The sequence below is a fragment of the Pangasianodon hypophthalmus genome, chromosome 1 (genome assembly GCF_027358585.1).
Source record: "Pangasianodon hypophthalmus isolate fPanHyp1 chromosome 1, fPanHyp1.pri, whole genome shotgun sequence".
Classification (NCBI taxonomy): Eukaryota; Metazoa; Chordata; class Actinopteri; order Siluriformes; family Pangasiidae; genus Pangasianodon; species Pangasianodon hypophthalmus.
The window spans coordinates 4,054,996-4,074,411 of NC_069710.1; the positions used below are offsets into that span (position 1 = coordinate 4,054,996).

The 19,416-nt window shown below is 37.3% G+C and overlaps 3 protein-coding genes and 2 non-coding genes across 6 annotated transcripts; 1 reads left to right on the forward strand and 4 right to left on the reverse strand.

The window, feature by feature from the left end:
• Positions 1 to 36: 36 nt before the first annotated feature.
• trnas-aga (transfer RNA serine (anticodon AGA)) lies at positions 37 to 118 on the reverse strand. The gene has a single exon. It is a non-coding gene; the product is annotated as a tRNA-Ser (tRNA).
• A 229-nt stretch (positions 119 to 347) lies between these two features.
• On the reverse strand, positions 348 to 419 carry trnae-cuc (transfer RNA glutamic acid (anticodon CUC)). Its single transcript has one exon. It is a non-coding gene; the product is annotated as a tRNA-Glu (tRNA).
• Positions 420 to 2,862: 2,443 nt separating this feature from the next.
• Positions 2,863 to 9,987, forward strand: LOC128321039 (uncharacterized). The gene is made up of 7 exons (XM_053241559.1): positions 2,863 to 2,876; positions 3,023 to 3,306; positions 8,051 to 8,175; positions 8,313 to 8,432; positions 8,522 to 8,555; positions 8,687 to 8,740; positions 8,924 to 9,987. Exons 1-7 carry the CDS (start codon positions 2,863 to 2,865, stop codon positions 9,031 to 9,033), a joined length of 741 nt encoding a protein of 246 aa, XP_053097534.1. The 3' UTR covers positions 9,034 to 9,987.
• LOC113526532 (uncharacterized) lies at positions 3,301 to 5,995 on the reverse strand. The gene is made up of 5 exons (XM_026913658.3): positions 5,845 to 5,995; positions 5,599 to 5,729; positions 4,376 to 4,610; positions 3,757 to 3,863; positions 3,301 to 3,550 (listed from the first exon to the last, which is right to left on the reverse strand). Exons 1-5 carry the CDS (start codon positions 5,888 to 5,890, stop codon positions 3,407 to 3,409), a joined length of 663 nt encoding a protein of 220 aa, XP_026769459.1. The 5' UTR covers positions 5,891 to 5,995; the 3' UTR covers positions 3,301 to 3,406.
• A 184-nt stretch (positions 9,988 to 10,171) lies between the features above and the next one.
• Positions 10,172 to 19,415, reverse strand: zgc:113232 (uncharacterized protein LOC541546 homolog). 2 transcript variants are annotated; one of them, XM_053229231.1, is made up of 25 exons: positions 19,276 to 19,415; positions 17,745 to 17,829; positions 17,061 to 17,129; positions 16,235 to 16,425; positions 16,100 to 16,153; positions 15,937 to 15,990; positions 15,776 to 15,829; positions 15,644 to 15,697; positions 15,400 to 15,453; positions 14,927 to 14,980; positions 14,703 to 14,756; positions 14,540 to 14,593; positions 14,401 to 14,445; positions 14,012 to 14,065; positions 13,865 to 13,918; positions 13,645 to 13,698; positions 13,104 to 13,175; positions 12,906 to 12,941; positions 12,601 to 12,645; positions 12,448 to 12,480; positions 12,052 to 12,198; positions 11,457 to 11,633; positions 11,114 to 11,204; positions 10,932 to 11,009; positions 10,172 to 10,774 (listed from the first exon to the last, which is right to left on the reverse strand). In XM_053229231.1, exons 1-25 carry the CDS (start codon positions 19,300 to 19,302, stop codon positions 10,569 to 10,571), a joined length of 1,896 nt encoding a protein of 631 aa, XP_053085206.1. In that variant the 5' UTR covers positions 19,303 to 19,415; the 3' UTR covers positions 10,172 to 10,568. The 2 variants fall into 2 exon arrangements, with proteins under 2 accessions (XP_053085206.1, XP_053085183.1); XM_053229208.1 differs by having other exon boundaries at positions 16,235 to 16,509.
• Between the last annotated feature and the right edge of the window lies 1 nt (position 19,416).

The following is a 19,416-nucleotide window of genomic DNA, read 5'->3' on the forward strand; positions in this document are numbered from 1 at the left end:
CAAAAAGTCATGAGCGGAAATTACGCAAAACGGTGACGTTGTCGGCAGGATTCGAACCTGCGCGGGGAGACCCCAATGGATTTCTAGTCCATCGCCTTAACCACTCGGCCACGACAACCTGGAGATCCTCATCGCATAGAGAGCTTGTGATGATGATGATGGACTGAAACCTGGTTTAATTACGCTTCTGTAGTCAATCGTTTGGCCTGATCAGGATCGCGGTAAATCCAGAGTTTATTCTAGGAATATTTGGCGCAGGCCTGGAATATAATCTGGAAGGGCCACAGGATACAAAGTGTTAAACATTATGATAAAGAAGAAGAATTATATTCATACAAAAGCGCTAGTTCCCTGACCGGGAATCGAACCCGGGCCGCGGCGGTGAGAGCGCCGAATCCTAACCACTAGACCACCAGGGAAGTTAAAGCCAGAGTCTTCAGTTACTCATTTAAAGGTAGCCTTTTCAGTTGGCTGCTCGTTTGTACAGTGTGTTTAAGTTTTAATTAGAGATGCCAGTAATTTTACCAAATTATTTTGGGAAAGACAGTACTATTATTTAAAAAAAGTATTTATGTAAATTATTTTCATTAGAAGAAAGTTAAGAAGCTGATCCAGTCATTTATTATTATTATTATTATTATTATTATTTTATTAAAGGAGGCCAAAAATTCACAAATGTGCGTAAATGTCACTTAATCATCAGTTGTACAGAATAACAGCAGCAACAACAACAACATCAGAAACCCCATAAACAAATAAGAAATAGTAAAAAAAAAAACACTAAATACCACTTAGATAAATGTAAAGAAATGAAACTGCTTTAGAAAAATCCTCCAAAATGATTGATTAGTGCTTTAAACAGTAGCATAATAATAATAATAATAATAATAATAATAATAATAATAATAATAATGCTGTAAAACGTAATAGCTTACAGATTTATGGTTTTTCATCCGCACAACTCTCTACTTCACACTTTACCATACGACTGAAGTGGCAACATGTCGCCGCTAGATGGCGATATTTACTGCTTTTTCTAGTGTGAGCACTGACTGGTAGGGAAACTGCATCCTGATTAAGACTACTATTGAACCTGACGCCAATTACATAAACACATTTAACGCAGCATCCCAAGTATGAATTATCCTGTAGTATTTTTATTAAAGCATATGGACTACTGGGAGAGCTAATCAAACCCATCCAAACTCCCACCATCATACAGCCACCAAGGTTCAAGATTCAAAATTTTTATTTGTCACATACACAATTATATACAGTATATAACTTGCAGTGAAATGAAACCTGGCCTACTCCTCTTTAGACTGTGCATTAAATGCTAAATTAAAGTTAAAAGTTAAAAATCAGAAATACACACAGAACCATGCTAGAAAAAATGATTTAATCACACTCACGCAGTGGCTTCCTGCTTCTGATATTAAAAAGACCACCATTCTGTCTTGGTGCTGGTTATTCATGAGCTCAGACCTACATCTGTTAATCTTAACATAAACTGCCTTTGGGCTTATAAGAAATGTAGTTCTATTAAAACAAGACTGCTATAAATCTCCAGACTGAAAATCTCCAGGCTTTAAAACGTGTGTCTGAAAAAAGCAGCCATCCTTGTGCAGATGATTAGAAGTGATAATGTGGTATTTATTTATTTATACACTAAATAGGATGATGAAATATATGATTGAACACCATACTTCTATTCAGCACCATTATATCTGAACTTGACATCTCTGACTGAGTTAATGTGAGTTACTATTACATGTTTTCCTGCTCAGAAACATCATGTTTTAGAGTTGTTTTTCCAACCCTACACATACACACACACACACACACACACACACACAAACCATATGTACTATAGCTTTAACTGAACAAACAGGCTTTTGTTTTGTGAGGAATGAATGGGCAGGCTGAAGGTTACATGCATGGTTGTAAAAGGATAGATGTGTTTAATGTTAGGTTATAGAAATATTATAGTTGCAAAACAAGTGAGGCTATATTGTGTTTTTAAAATGTGACATTTTAAAGTGCTTACAAAGCAATGATATTTCTCGCTGACCTTTTTTTTTAAAGATTATTTCTAAAGAAGGCAGATACTGAACTGAAAATAAAAGTTACATAAGTGAGCTGGCCTGGCAAAACCCTTCACATCAGAATTTTTTACACTTTCTACTAATGAAGCTCTGAAAACTACAGGCTTTCCTGAACTGAAATTTATGTTACTTTTGCAAGTATGTGTACAACAACCACAAGTTATAGAATTTTAAAGTCTGGTTATCTCCAGATGTTAAATAAAGTAAAATGTCAAAAGCATGTTATAGGCCAAAAAAACCCAACTTGGTAAATTTTATTTATTTATTTATTTTTTGCCAGAATTCAGCCATGCACAGTAACATTTGACAGTTTTTTTTTCCCAGGCTGCCACACATAGTGTAATAATACTAATACTAATCCTAATACTACTACTAATAAAAATTGTCATCATCGTCTACAACTCATTTAGCCATTAGTGCAGAACTAGCCCCCTACCTCAAAGTGGGCCAAAAGGTGGTAAAATGACTTAACATGATTTGTAAATAAGCAAATGAGAACATACATTCAGACACAGAAACATATGAGTTTTAAACATAGCTTTTTTCATTCATAGGTTAATTGTAACTCCACAGCATATTTGGCCTTTTATTCACAAGTAAAACATTAAGGTATAAAAAGAAAAATACAGTAGTGAATGCACATAGTACAAGGCTAACTAACACCAACTTACTCAGCTAATTAAACTAATTATGCAGTTGGCTAATTGCTTACACCCTCTCCTCTAAGCACCCTGCCACATTTCCACTAAATAAACACATGGTACCAGAGCTGTAGGTTAAAATGATTTGAGCAAAGTACTCTTTAAAATTGCTTTGTACTGAATTTGAATATTTTACATTCAACATCTAACTTAACAGTGCAAAATGTAAGCTGATGTTTTTAGCTTAAATAAACCAAAGAAATTGTGAAATATCAGTGCTTGGTACAATACAGCAGGACACATATCTTTTCCTCCTCCTTGTCCTCCTCCCCCTCCTCCTCCTCTTCCTCCTCCTCCTCTTCCTCCTCCTCCTCCTCTTCCTCCTCCTCCTCCTCTTCCTCCTCCTCCTCCTCCTCCTCTTCCTCCCCCTCCTCCTCCCAACACCACAGGATGGGACACCACTCTGGAAGAGACATCACTCTGGAAGGTACATCACTCTGGAAGGGACACCACACGTGTCCCAGATCCACTTCCAGTTCTGAACAATATCTGCTCATTAGGTAATGTCCACATAGCACAATTTTTTTTTCATTTTGTTCATTTCTTCTTCTTCCTCTTCTGTGTCTCCTAGTTTAGAACCAGAGCATGAAGACTGTAGTGTCACACGTATTCCTGGGGCACAATTGCGCAGACAATTCCTTTTGATTCCATTTTAATGATAGAGTCCTTAATTTGGTGAACTTTCTTTGTTGTTTTTTCTGAGAACTTGCTTTTGTGGTTTAATAGTGTATTCTTTAGACATGTCTGAAGGAAAAGAAAACATTAAAATAATATTAACGGTCTGGAAGTATACTGACATTGGCATGTTAATGTCATTCTTTGTATATTTTACTGGTATTTAAATACAGTACTGGCTGGTCTTTTAAAAGATTGTATTTGCTTGCCTGGTTTTGATTTATTCTACAAACCAGAGGAAAAAAAATTAAAAAGAGGAAGAAAAGGTTACTTACATAACTTACATACAGCATCAGCAGTGCCACTATAAGTAAAGTGATGGCCAGTATTACATAAGTTGTATCCTGTTCCTTTGATGTTCCATTATCCTTATCAGGATTCTCTAAGGAAGACAAAAGGAAAACAAAGCTTTAGTTACAGTCAATGTTGCGCTGTTAGAAGAAATACTTTTGGGTACTTCAGTTGTCTCTCTGGGGGGAACCCCTAAAACCTATATTTAGAACACTACACCAGAGTGTTTCTCTCTCCAAAAGAGAGCAAAGTAGAAGTCTTTAAACAGGCTAAACATTCTTAATTATCCCATGAACTCTTAAAGAACCTTTCAAGAACCAGGTTTCGAAGAGTATACCAAGTGCCAAGACAGTTTAGCCAAATGGTTGAGACTAAGAAGAGACTAACTACAGAGATTAAACAAGTGGAATAATATTTTCTCCTACCTGGGGATGATAACCTGTAGCCATATAACCACAGATAAGACAGGGCATGCCTGCTGTAAAAGGCTGTATGGCTATAGGTTTTCATTCCCATACAGCAATACGACATTCAAAACATCAGAGTTTAATTTGTGACTTGAAACCACATCGAAAGTGTGTGTCTTCATGTCATTCCACTCACCATAGACCCTGAGATGAATCTCTCCCTCCTGATTCTGATGACCAAGGGGAGCAGACAGAAAGCAGAGGTATCTCCCAGCATCTTGCAGCGTCACATTAGGCAAAACAAGGCTCTGTGAATCCGCTAACAGCTTCAAATCCCGCTCCACACCTTTATATCTTTGAACAGTGCTGTTATGATGTGTGAGCCTCTTTATCACTAGACCAGTTAACTGGAGAGAGGGAGCCTCACTGACCTGAGAAATGAAATGCAGTGAATTACATCATTCAACTGGTCTATCAGATCAATAAACCTATGTGATTACTCATGCAGATACACTGATGGCTAGTAAAGCATTTTCTTTTATTTCTATCCAGCTGAATACCCTGAACATATCTCACCATGTTAGTCATGGAGTAAAAAAGCAATTACATAAATGTTTTTCATTTTAACACAACAAATTCAACAAACTGCAGCCAATTAGTGGATAAAACACAAAACATTTATTCTCACTGATGGCAACACAAGTTCAATTTACACTCATTTCCCACTTCATTAGGTAGAACTAACTTGTGCCAACACTCACTGCCCATTTTACCAAGTACACCCTGAATTGATGAGTCATTTCAAAACTGTAAAATGTATTCCATAAATCAAGACAGCTATTAACTGCTGTGAAAAACACTGACTCATTATCATGAATCAGTTTCTGTAAATAATGAGGTCAGCTCATCAAACCAGAGACTAGCTACAGAGTTAGAGACATTAGGTCAAAAAGGGGAGAGTTTTCACAGACTTTCATAGATTTTTTTTTTTATTTACCCTCTCTTGTCTGATTAGAGAACTGATGACAAGGCTTGTGTAAAGAAAAGTCGACAATGAAAACAATATTCAATGACAAATGGACTGAGAAACGTGTTAATCCTCCATGTGTCGAATTTAAAACAGTCCATGGACCTTCACAAATTTGAGTTGAATACCCCTGTAGTCGTGTATGTAGCAGCCATGAGAAGTACTAGATTCAGTAATTGTAGAACTCCAAAGTGTACATTGGTATAAAGGTTAAACTGGCCAATGAGTGTAGCTACAAGTTGGTAGGTGTACCAAATAATCTGGCCAAATAATCTATTTTCTTAGAACAATCCCACAATCCATAGGGGACCAACAAGCACTCACAAAGAATAATAGATTACATGACTGAGGACAGACTGGAATTGAGAAAGTAAGTGTCCAGGCAAGCTTACCTTGTACCATATGACTGACCGGTACTGGACTCCAGGCTTGGACGTGGCCCAACAGCGCAAAAGTGCGTCTTCGCCACAGATAGACTGGGTCACACGACTCGTACTGCTGTCATTACTTCTGACTCCTACACCTACGTGTACATTTAGGACTAAATCAGAACTCATATCTGTGGCAAACAACAACAACAACAACAACAACCTCTAAATGAGTTAGTCCAAGCAAGAAAAAACACCAGGCAGTCTTACCAAAAGTGAGGAGCAAGATAAGTGGCAAGGGATTATTACTCCTCATCGCTGTCAGTCAGTCTGTGATACAGAGGTGTGTAACAGCATGGTTTTATATACCGATACACAAAAGTGAAACGAAACGAGACGAGGGGAATCCCTGACATGCAGTGAAGGAGCTCAGTGGCGCAGCTACGTCAGTTTATAACACTTCTCCTCGGATAACACTTCCGCATGGTGAGAATGAAGTTGATTGCACGGGTATTACTTACACTTGCGATTTATAGTCATGGTAAGTAACAGTCCTTGTTTATATTTATTAAAAAATAGATATAAAGCTAGAAGATTGCAAATATGACGTAGTTAACTGTGCTTGCTCATCGAAATCTCTCCAAAACGCACGAGCCATAACCGCACTGCGTCACTCTTTTCACAGGGATCAAGTCCACTTTAAGCTTTCTTTGCTGTAACTTATTAAAATGATTTTTCACATGATTTCTCAACAGGTTAGAATATCACGTGAGCGCTTTCACTTTAGCATTTAATGCCTGTTAAATGAAATCGTTCATAATATTACTTTACAATATAAATATTATAAAGTAATATTATGAACGATATAATATTATGCTATATTATAATCTTAGAGTATAATAATTCTGAATATTATAATCTTAGATTATAGTATTATAATCAAAAGTATAGTATGTAAACAAATGGCTTGCCCTTGTTTGTAAACACTGTGCACTTTCGCTTAGACAGTGTTTCTGAGTGTCGAATTCCCCGGTGATGGAAAGTGTTGGGGAAACCCCCAAAAGCACGCTGGTCTCAGGGGAGTTCCCTCTGACAGCTGTCACACACTGATCATTAACCAAACCTTTACAACATTTTTACTACCTGCGAGTGTGTGTGTGTGTGTGTGTGTGTAGTATAGAAGTAGTAGTACTAGAAGTAGTAGCGGTAGTAGTAGAAGCAGTAGAAGTAGTAGTGGTAGTAGTAGAAGTAGTAGAAGTAGCCATAGAAGCAGTAGAGGTAGTAGTAGAAGCAGTAGAAGCAGTAGAAGTAGTAGTGGTAGTAGTAGAAGCAGTAGAAGTAGTAGTAAAAGCAGTAGAAGTAGTAGTGGTAGTAGTAGAAGTAGTAGAAGTAGCAGTAGAAGCAGTAGAAGTAGTAGTAGAAGCAGTAGAAGCAGTAGAAGTAGTAGTAGAAGCAGTAGAAGTAGTAGTGGTAAGTAGTAGAAGTAGTAAAAGTAGTAGGAGAAGCAGTAGAAGTAGTACTGGTAGTAGTAGAAGTAGTAAAAGTAGTAGTGGTAGTAGTAGAAGTAGTAGTGGTAGTAGTAGAAGTAGTAGAAGTAGCAGTAGAAGTAGTAGAAGTAGTAGTAGAAGCAGTAGAAGTAGTAGTGGTAGTAGTAGAAGCAGTAGAAGTAGTAGAAGTAGTAGGAGAAGCAGTAGAAGTAGTAGTGGTAGTAGTAGAAGTAGTAGTAGAAGCAGTAGAAGTAGTAATAGAAATAGTAGTAGTAGAAGTAGTACTAGAAGTAGTAGTGGTAGTAGTAGTTGTAGAAGTAGAAGTAATAGTAGTGGTTTACCAGATTTCTGCCAAAAATGCATGACATACATGACTTAAACGTAATACATGCAACACTGTAATGTGACTGTGGATGATGGTTTAACTCAGTGCCCCATGTGTAATGTTTGAACCCAGTAAATGGGGAATTTAACATTATTTATATGTAAAAGTTTCTCCTTAACCCCGAAGACATTTACAAAACTATTTAATGGCATTTTATAAATTATGTTGTTTCATGGATTTGCTATCTGGTCTGCCCATCTTAGCGATGGAGAAAAGATTAAAAATGCTTGTGGAGCTCCTGAGTGGCACAAAAGGTGATTTTGTCTGGAGATCACCCAATTAGGGAAAAATGGGGAGAAATAATAATAATAATAATAATAATAAATAAAATGCTTAAAAAAGAAAAAAGAAAGTGCTTCATTTGCTTTAAAACAATGAGTTCGCTTTGTAGGGAGAGCACATAAGGATTGGGAAGGATTATTTATAAACATTTTGTACACTTTTCTACGTATAAGAAGGCTATATGACTTCAAATATTGGCTCATGAATAGTTAGATAGATAGATAGATAGATAGATATGACAGATATAGTATGATAGTGGAGAAATCCTGTGATGACATTGGATGGTGAAATACTGTATGTTTTCCATTTATTTTCTCTGTAGTGGAATCTGCATCAGTGCCGGAAACTAGTGAGAAGTATTCTTGTCAAGAGGGATCACAAGTTCTAAAGTCAGAGCATGCAAGCCGAGACACAGATTGTGAACAAAGCTGGAATACTGAATCCATCGTAAGGCACAAGTGTTATAATTTAAATTATCATGTATTTAAAAAAAAAAAAGGAAAAAATCACTGATGAATTAGCTACAGATAATATTCAACCAGTTGTTGAATACCATACCTTATGTGATGTTGCATTTTTCTCAGCCCATAGGAAGCTTTATGAGTGATGGTGTTGAGTGCCACAGCCCATGCATTAATGTGACTGCTGGTGGAATTATCATCAGTAGATGTATCAATGCCACTCTGACTGTTATATGTTATCAGGTAAGTCCACACTTGGCATGGCAATTTTTTGATACCATTTAATTAATGCACATTTCATATATTTATATATTTTTCTTTAATTTTTGCAGGGACATGTGACTGAATATCGAATACATTTTCTGGGTACATATTTTTTTTCTGAACATTTTACCATATTTATTATGTTAGTATAAAGCAGAAGCAGAAACAGGGCAGGTTTCACTGATCATTCTCTTTTTATTTTCTTCAATATTATTGTCATTTTTTAATTCTAGGTATTTGGATCAATCCTTCACCACTACAGAATATCGAGAAAAGAGACCGCCATGGTAATGTACAATAAAATAGAGTTTATGTCTTGATGTCTTGCAAAATAAAGAAAATGTACACTAACACAAATCTGAACATTTTAATTGATATAAAAATAAGTATTTCTGTTGTGGAAATTTCAGTGTGACTTATGAGTTTATACACGGACAACTAACATATCTGCTCTTGTGTCTCTTCATCAGGTATCTGTGCCTGTCTCACGCTGCTGCTGTTAATATTTGTATCATTCGCCATCCAGCACTACATATCTCAGCTTCATAGGATCAGAAACAATGGACCAAATCATCTTTAATAGACCATTTTATTGTGCTGTTTATTGCCAGACATTTAAGAGTATTTTTATTTTGCAATACAAAAATTATAACTATAAATAATATTGTATAATATTGTATGATAATCCGCATGACATTTCTGTATATTTAAATTTTGTTTAATATATTGTGTTTTAGTTTCCATTTATTTTAGAAGAAATGGTCAAAGCATTTTCAATTCGGTTTCAATTCTGATTTTCATTCCAATGCTGTAGTGTGACTGTGGATGACCGTTTGACACAGTGCCCCATGTGTAATGTTTGAAACCAGTAAGTGTGGAATTTAAATTAAAATTGCTGGAGACCAAGTGGGAGATCATGTGTTTGAAAGCAGATGCTGCCACACCATCCATGGCCGGGAGTCCAAGAGATTGGCCATGATCTCATGGTGGCAGGGATGGCAGTACCCTCACTCTCCTCTGTAAATCAAGACACTACCCAGTTGTGGGCATCTGTGACCTCATACACGTGGAAGAGGGTAGATAGCGTTTTCCTCCGATGTACTATGCTCCCCTATGACAAAGCACGAACAGCAGTTTGAAAACCTGTGGTTGGTTTGGCGTGTTTTGGAGAAATGTTAGCTTTTACCCTCCACAACTGGCAGCTGTTGTCTAATCAAGGTACTTAATTTAAAAAAAAAATAAAAAAATAAATAAAATAAAATATTTGGAGAAAGAAATTAAAAAAAGAAGAGATTGGTTTAATAAAAACATGTTCTGTGTTTTAGTTTACATTAATTTTAGAACCATTTCAAAGCATATTTATAACTGGACATTTGTATGCATAGTGTTTACTAACATTTCAGTATGTACATTTTCTTCTACTTTTGACTGCATGCAGCTAACTGCATATTTCACTATAGCCATAAACTACCGCATTAAAATGCATCAATTTCAGTGTCATTAAACAATGTGTACGTGATTAATTAATGTCTCTTCCTACATTCACATGTACATTCATGTCATTTGAAATATAACAAAATCATTCTAATTATACATAATGAAATCAAATGAAAAAATGTAAATGTAAAAGTAAATCTTACCTTTCTTTGCTCTTGTGTTGATCTTTTAGACTTCTTATTTCTCACATTCACATGGTTACTAAATAAGTCAGGACTAAATTTTGAAAAAGTCACACGTTTATCTTCAACAAAGATATTTAGGAAAACAGTACATGTACATAAGATGTATTACAATATTATTTACATGTCTTCTTTATTTGCAGTGGAACCACAGCATCTCTGGCACTGAAAACATCATCAGATTTATCCCCTGCTTAATAAGGCACAAGGCATCTTTACCCTTCTGAGTTTATACACTTAAATGCATTTATTCAGTCATGTATCTGTCTTTCCTTTAGAGAAAATGCAGAGTCAGATTGTCAAAATGAAAATGATAAAGTTCTCAGGGAGGTTTGGCTCAGCTTTTTCTCTCCCGTTACGTCTTCCAGAATGTGCACTTGACCGCCACTTGTTTGCGTTGTGGAGCAGGCCGAATGCTACGCATCTTTCGTTGTGCTTAAATCCCAGAACTGTGAGGGCCCTTTACTAGTCCTTGCTCTTTGCGCACAACAGGTGCATAAATGCTACAGTCCCGCGCCTCACACACTCCTGGTACACCTGGACTACCAGCCATACCTGGCTGACCCACAGGACCTGGGAATCCACGAGGCCCTTGAGGTCCTTCAAGTCCATTCCTAGGCACTCCTGGATGACCTGGAAGGCCTATAATGGGGAAGTGAGTGAAGTTTGTTGAGATTAGGTCCACTATGCTGTCTTGTTGTTTAGGATGATGTATTGGGGATTCATGCTACATGAGGAATGGTCTATATGGAGATTTAAATTCTGTTTAAAGTGCTAACTGCATTAGGGTGCATTTTACCTCTGAGGCCTTGGTGACCATCTTGCCCAGGAAGTCCTTTGCCAGGGTCACCTTGCTGCCCTTTTTGACCTTTTGCTCCTTTAAGGGTAAAATTGAGATTTAAACAATATTTTGGAGTTAAGGAGTCTCAACTGGTCATTGCATTTATCATTCTTTTGTAGTTCAATAATTGCATGCTGTACCTCTGTCACCCTGTTCTCCTTTCTGTCCTTCTACACCTGTTACACCTCGAAGCCCTCTGCCTCCTTTAGCTCCAACTTTGCCAGCTTTTCCCTGAACAAATCACACCCGAAAAAAGAACACAAAGAACATGAACACACACACACACAAACCCAAAATAGAAATCTTCAGTGAAATCTGTGACAGGTAAAAAAAAATAACAATCTGTAAATCTGACATGACAATAAGCCACAACTTTATATACCTAGGCCAAAGCACAAACCTATTTTACTCATATGCTTTCTGAAACACACAGAATGGCTTTGTCCTTCATAATTATCAACTTAGGTGTGTTTAGGGACTCACAGCTTTGCCTGGATTTCCAGGAGGGCCTTGGGGTCCTGGCGGTCCAATTAGGGTGCGGTTGTTGATAGGACAGCCTTGTGAACACTTAGCTCGAATAGAGGAGGCATACTGGGAGATTTGGGCAGTGACCACACCTCGGCACAGCTGCAGAACTTGCTCATCTGTCAGACTAGGACCCTGCGATGTGCACAATGTAACATAACTCGCAACACTCTGGCCATTTATTAAATGTTTGTGTACATGTCATCTCAGATAGTTTTTCCTTGCCTTTTTCATTTCTAGCTTAATCATTACATTCAAATTTACATTCAGATTTCTGTAGAGATGCTTTGTGTCAATAAGTAATGTTAAAAGAGCCATATAAATAAAATGGTAAACAGAATTGAATTACTGTTTAGGTTTGTCATTCTTTATCCAGCATGTGAGATAGTGGGTGTTTCGGGTGCCAGAGTCAGATTAATTGTATATATTGTCCTTTGAAACATTAGATGCATGTTGTTGGATTTAATCGAGTGTAATAGCAAGCTTGGAGATTTGACATACTTTTGTAAATATGAAGTTCTGAAGACAGATGAAGTAAATTTGTGGTACATACAGGTTCACCTGGGTTTCCTTTTGGTCCACTGCGTCCTTTCACACCCATGTCCCCAGCAGGACCAGTGTCACCTCTGGGGCCAGGGAGGCCTGGAGGTCCCACCCGACCAACAGGTCCAACGGATCCAACATAGCCTTTCTCTCCTTGCTGCACAAATGCACAATAACTCATAGTAATAGGAAAATGATACAGTAAAATAGTAGGTCTGTAGGTTTTGTTGAAAGCTTCTATAGCAAGTAGATTGAGAACCTGGTAATGAAAATGAACTTACTGCTGAATTCTCTTTTAACTTTTCTCATTTAAAAGTGGGCTGAAGGTTATAGGTGTGCTATTTGGATTTAGATAAAAGCTTTAAAATGTGAATAAACCAAAATATACAGTGCTTAAGCAACAAACCTGCCCTTTGTCACCACGGGAGCCTGAACTTCCCTGTGTGGAAAATTGAGAAAGGAAGTACTGGTTAAAAAAAAATCTCCTGCGTGTGTAATGGAAACAAGAAGAGAAACGACGCAAATCTAAACCGATAAAATCAAATGTCATCTTGTTCACCTTTTCTCCCATTATGCCTTTCAGGCCTTTTCTTCCTACATCGCCCTATAAAAAAATCCAATACATTACAAAGGTGATGATTAACATCATATGAATATTGTCATTTGATATCATATGATATTAATTTCATTTTAAAATGTCTCATGCTGGTCACACAATCACAATCACTTCATCTCATAAGAGGAAGTGGATATTTATTGGGCGGCCATTATACTTACAAACCATGACTGTACATACTTCATCTGTATTCCAACAACTCACATTGGTCGAAGCAAATCTAATATCTCTTACAGAATTTATGTTACCTTAATGCCATCTGGTCCAGTTTCCCCTTTGGCACCCTATAAAGCAGGGAGTCTGACAGTTAGCTTAAGATAATAAACCTAGATAAATGTATTTGAAAGGGTATATTATATTATCATTTTGGATGAAATGTTAAAACAGAGTAATTTATTTTCAGTTCACTGGTTATTTCTTTAAGACATGTTGGGCAAGATCCTTACAGTTGGACCGTTCAGGCCTTTTGGACCTGGCTTTCCTGGAATCCCTGAATCACCGATTTCCCCTGGTGGGCCCTGAGGCATATCAGAGTACAAATACACATATACTGTGAGGATTACTGTTCAAAATTCAAAATGCACCCTATTCTCTCTGTTATACACACATAATGCAAATGTCATGCCAAAAAAAGATGAAGATATGAAGGCGTATAAAACAGACTACTAATAGTTTCACTTTCAGTAACACTTCCACTGTAAATCCCCGTTACTATATTTGGAAGGGGGAGTACCGAGCGTGCCGTGTCTGGTGTCTGATATGAAAGGACAAACACACCCACATAAAAGTAATTTTTCAGACTTCTGTTTTCCTAATTCCTATTAGACTAAAATTACTGTCAAATTATTGTCAGTAAAATGACAAATTTTAGGCAAATACTAACACATAATATAAATATTAAGAAAATTACATTACTGAAAACAAATATTATGATTTGCTCTTAAAATTCTTGCTTATTCTGTTTTGAATACAGGATGAATCACCTACCACAGCCCCCACTCTCCCGGGACGTCCCCTCTGTCCAGGTTCCCCTTTCAGACCCTCAGGGAAGAAGGGTAGAGAAATGAATCATTTCTGTTTGATGTCCCTTATTAAACAAAATTGTTATCCATGGGTTCTGATAACTGTCTAAAACATTTCAAAGTAATCAGATAGTCAGAGTTCAATTTAAAATTTTGCATTTAAAAATTTTACATTTGAATTTTACCTTTGGTCCAAATGAACCTGGTGACCCTTCAATTCCTGGAACTCCTAGTGGACCCTGTGAAAAAAGAAATCATAGCAGCTACATGCTGTATATTAAAAGCTAAGTGCTGAAATTCAAAATTCCCAAATGCAGCAAGCTGAAACTTACATCCTCTCCAGACTCTCCATCACTTCCTGGCAAGCCACTAATTCCTTCACCACCCTGATCAGGAAGAAAAGCAAAAACATGTATTCTTCATGTATTATTGACTTCCATTTAAGATTTCTGATGAGAACATTATTGCAATGAGTGAATACGGATTCAGATTAAAAGGTGACACGGTTGGGGAAAGACTGAAAAAAAAAAAACAAGTACCAAGCACATATTCAATACTAAATCTGAGATCATTCATAATGAAAATATACAGACATATGCGTATTAGCATAGACTGTATGTAGTCTTTAGACCATCACTAATTCCAGTTAAAGTAGTAATTTGTAAATGAGCTCATTAGGCCATCTTGACAGAAGCTCTTCATTATAGTGACTGAGAATTACCTTTGGCCCTGGCACTCCCCTATCTCCTGGTATTCCAGGATAACCCTGCAAAATACGCATAACAGGGAATGCTTTGTATTAGAAATAAGTTGTATTTAGGTAAGGGTGCAGAGATTACAAGAAAAGACATGAATCTCACAAGGTAACCCCGTTCTCCAACATCCCCAGGAAAACCAGGTGCTCCAGTCTGACCCTGTGAGCAAAAGAGACAGATGTTATTTATCCTAAATAATAAAGTCTGAAAGAAGCCTACCATGTCAAAAGATTGTGTATAAACCTGTGATTTTTCTCTGTGTGCTTACCTTTGCTCCCTGTGGTCCCTGAGGCCCTTGCTTCCCAGGTTTTCCAGTTGATCCCTAAAAACAGTTAGAGATAGTTTATCATTCCTCATGAATAATTCCGATTCAGTTTGTGAGGTTCACTATGTGGCAATATGAGAATATAGTGTTATACATAACATCACCTAACATAGACTTTATAGCTTTATGCATTGAAAAAGCATGTCTTTAATGTGAGACTGGTTTACCTTAATACCTTTACCTCCCACAGTTCCTGGTAGGCCAGTTGGACCGGCTGGGCCCTGTAATCAAAGATAAAACACAGAGTTAAAGACAAAGTCGGAGCTTTTCTTTGAAGGACACATATGACTACATGATAAATCAATGGTTGTCAATCCAGATTTCAGTCATGTTGTTTGTGTAGGATGTAGTACTTTTTCTCTCTCCTTTTTTTTTTTTTTTTTTTAAAAATAAGACTTTAAACATCATTCTTGCTTTACCAGTGGAAACCTAACCCATGTTAGTGGTGCTGTGGTGGTTTATTTTGGATGTGAGTAGAAATAGAAAAGTTACAAGTCGGGGGGAAAAAAAAAGCAAATGTCAGGCCCATGCTAATAAGGAATGAGCAATAGTATTAGGAGAATAAACAAAGTGTGTTTACACACATTCTCTATGAGACCTTCTAAGCATTCTTTAGCCAAGGAAGTGTCAGTTTACTTACACTCTCTCCTGAAAGCCCAACTCCTCCACGAGGACCTTCCATCCCGACATCACCCTACAAAACAGATACCCTCAGAATTGAAAACTGCTTATAGCATAACAAGCAATCAGGCATCAACATGTAATTACACTGCCATATCACAGGAACATAAACACAATATTAATTTGCTTTATACACTAACTATTTACTATTGAACCTCTTAAATCGGTCATTTACTCATAATCAAAATTTAAGAAGCTTTTACCTTTAATCCAGACTCTCCCCTCTCACCTGGGTCTCCAGGAAGCCCAGGTAAACCCTAGAGAACATGAATTGTAACATGTGTAAGAGACACTCCAAGATAGAGTCATATATGTTAGATCCATGTTCCACTCACCATTGCACCAGAGAAACCAGATTCTCCATCCTCTCCATCAGGTCCAGGATCACCCTATAGAGTGAGAGAAGACAGGAAGTGCAGAGATCATGTGAGCAGGACTGCAAGGGGTCCAAATGATGCAGATATGAATATGATGTTAGGTGATGATATGAGCTTACTGCAGGGCCTGGATCTCCTCCTCGTCCTCGAACCCCTTTGGTTCCTTTGTAACCCTGACAGCACGACATAAGATAATATAAAAAAAAAGTATTGAGACATTCTGGAAACACTGATATCCAGAGCACAATGCTTAACTTTCTGATCAAACTCTAAACCTCTTACCTCCCTGCCTTGAGCACCAGGGAATCCCTGTTTTCCTTGTGGCCCTACAGATCCCTGATTACAATGAGATATTAACAAACTTATCAAACCAACAGCAGAGTTGACAAAATTCCTGCCAAATTACTCTTGATGTACCTTGGGACCAGGAAAGCCAGCAAACCCAGGCTCGCCTGGTTCACAGTCACACTCAGTGGGTCCCTCCTCCCCCAGTTCAGCATCCTCTCCATACGGGACCTGGGTTGTCAGAGTGGTGACCTCTTTGGCATAGTCATATGACTCGGTGGTGCTGGCATACGGGTAGGTCTCCTCTGTGATCATGGTGACCCCTGGGGGAGCAGGATTGTAGGAGTCATATGCAGACACAGTCTGCTCATCCTCATAGCTGTGTGTAGGCTCAGGATGGTAGTCCACTTGAAATGCATTGAAAATAACCTGTGAGATACTGCTAGACTCAAAGAGAGACTGCTGTGACTGATTGTGGTTGTCGACATTGATTAAACATCACTGAACAGAAAACAAATAAACTAAATGGAGCTTTTTTTTTTTTTTGTATAGGTGCATATATGTGCTGTCAGAGGTGCACATCAGGAAGAATGATATAATGAGCAGTAATGAATAATGACCTGGAGTAGGTGTTATAAATGCATATAAATCAGTGGAAGTAAAGGGAGTTTCCAAATGTCATTTAAATCTGTATATATTAAATGGGGTGAAGCTAACTATGTAGGTTCTCCTTGTTCAATTTTTAAATAAACTCATGACAAGCTTAAAAAATAATAACTGTATTTTGTCCCATCTGTTAAAAGCTACAAGGAGATGGGAAGTTTAGGCTAACAGTATTTGCCATTATTTATCGTAGTATTTACCAGCTGAAAGTGCAAAATATTGCTCCACTTTAAAAATGCCAATATGGCTAATGCTAATTGCATGTTTATGCAGATTTCTGATGAAGTGATCATACCATGTTGTGGGTCTCCAGACTCTTCTTCATATCCATTTACTAGAGAGCCTTCATATGTATGATCTTCACCTAATTAATAAAAAAAACGTTTTATGTTGAAGATAAATTATCATGAAGATGAGTGCAAAATAAAATGTATACAGTATGTTGCATACATAAAGACATGTGTGGCAGCCTGGGAAACCCTGCCAAATGTTTATGTATAGTTCTGAAAACTACAGAATTTTCCTGAACTGAAATATGTTTCATTTTTGTGGGTATCTCAACCGCAAGTGCCCCAAAAAAAAAAAAATAAAACAAATCTGGCTACCCCAAAAGCTGAAAAAGCAGAGAATTGCATGTAATGACTGCATTCTGAGTATGCTTAGATTATAAACTAAATTGATTTGGTTTATGTCCATTTCACTACTATATGTAACTGAGGAAATTCACTTAAGTAGCAAGGTTTTAGCAAGGTTTTATCTTCAGGCAGACTGTTTTCACTGCCATGTTTGTTAAACTTACTCCTTACCCAACAAAGTATGCTATAAACAGAAAGACCCAGTTTTGCCAAAGACCCAGTTTTTTTTATTAAAAAATTTTTTTTGTGTTTTTTTGACAGAATTCATCCAAAGTGACATCTGATAGGCTTTTCCAGGCTGCCACACATTTGTTAGATGCTTTTGGGAGTCTTTTTAACCTGACCTGAGTGGTTACCGGAGTAGTCTTCCTGGGCGTTGGAGTGGAGCACACACAGCAAGAGCACAAAGCCTAGAGACACAGCCCACACCTAACACCAACAGCAGAACACATAAACTAGGATATAATTAATACTTTGCTTTCCAAAAATCCTCTAATGCTTTAGAAAGACTAGAAAACTACACTGGGACTCAGTTATCTTCCAATTAACAAGCACCAAAGCCCTATCTGTTTTTAGATCCTCTACCTGGATATTGAATTTACATCATTACTAGTACACTGTATATTTTATGTGATCTGATTTAGGTTGTTAAGATATACATTCTTAACCTAATGAACCACAGCAGTTCTTAATCTGCTCCTATATTCCAGACCAGACAGTCTGTGGATTCAGAACAGCATTTTCTGCCCTGTGTGTTCATCTCATTAAACACATATTCTGCGTAAAGTTACTAGACATAAAAACAGCTATTTAAATTGTTTTTGTAAAATAAATCCACCACCATTCCCCTTTTCAGAATAATAAGGTCTTTGTTCCAACCATTACTGTTGTGTTGTCCTTTCTAGTTAGCCTGCACTGTCCTGAGTATTTATTGTCCTGTGTATCTACTGCACATTCTGCACTCATTTCTTTGCACTCATTTCTTTGCACTCATTTCTTTGCACTCATTCCAATATAGTGTATACGAGTTATACAAAGAAATGACAATAGAAACCCACTTGACTTGTTTGCAATATATAGTTACATTTTTATAGACTATTAAAGCCACTTCTTTGAGAGAGGGGTGTAAATGGGTGAAAAGTATTTTCTTGCCATTCAAATGTCATGCCCCTTTGTGCCCTTTCCATCTGACAGAAATTAGAATAAGTTAATAATAAGTTAAGAATAATGGGTGGAGCTTAGGGATGGCTCTCACTAACCCAAAGGCTCTCTGGGGCAGAGAGGTGTAGTGTGGGATAGTAGCAAGATCACGCCATCTCTCTGATCTAACCGTCAGTCTTTATCACATCTATTGAAGGATTGTTAGCTATCACACACCCAAGCAACACAGGAACCTGAAAGAGCACTCCCACTTTAAGTACCCCAAACTAGAAAAATAAATGAACAACAAAATCTCCATGAGCACTTCCCGGAAACTTTATGACAAAACATTAACAAAATGTTACTTTTATTTTATTATATCATTTACTTGAAATCAAAAACCCTGAACAGCATTTCAGAAACTTGCCATGTGTATATTTCAGACACTCTTGTCCTGTGTTGAGTCAAAGGAAAATCAATCAAAAATCTGTTAGCAAATTAGCATGACCCATTAGCAGACCTTTTAAAAAAAAAAAAAAAAACAAAACAAAAAAAAAAAGACAGAGCAAACCCATCATTAAATGTTGATCATTACATCTATGAAACTAGATGCACCAAGATGAAATTAATAACTCAAAATAATTCATAAAGTAACTAATCTGAACTGTATCACTCTAATCATTTATAACAGAATTAATTTTACACTTATATGAATATAAAGGGCTTACTGCTCACCTTCACCCTGGAGCCTCCCATGGCCATTGGGCCTTCTTGCTCTGGATTCTTGCTCTGGTGTGTAAATCCCACTGAAACTGGCCTTTCTCCCCAGACACAGGCTTACCGTTTTGGGCTGTGTGAGAACACAGAGCTCCGTGT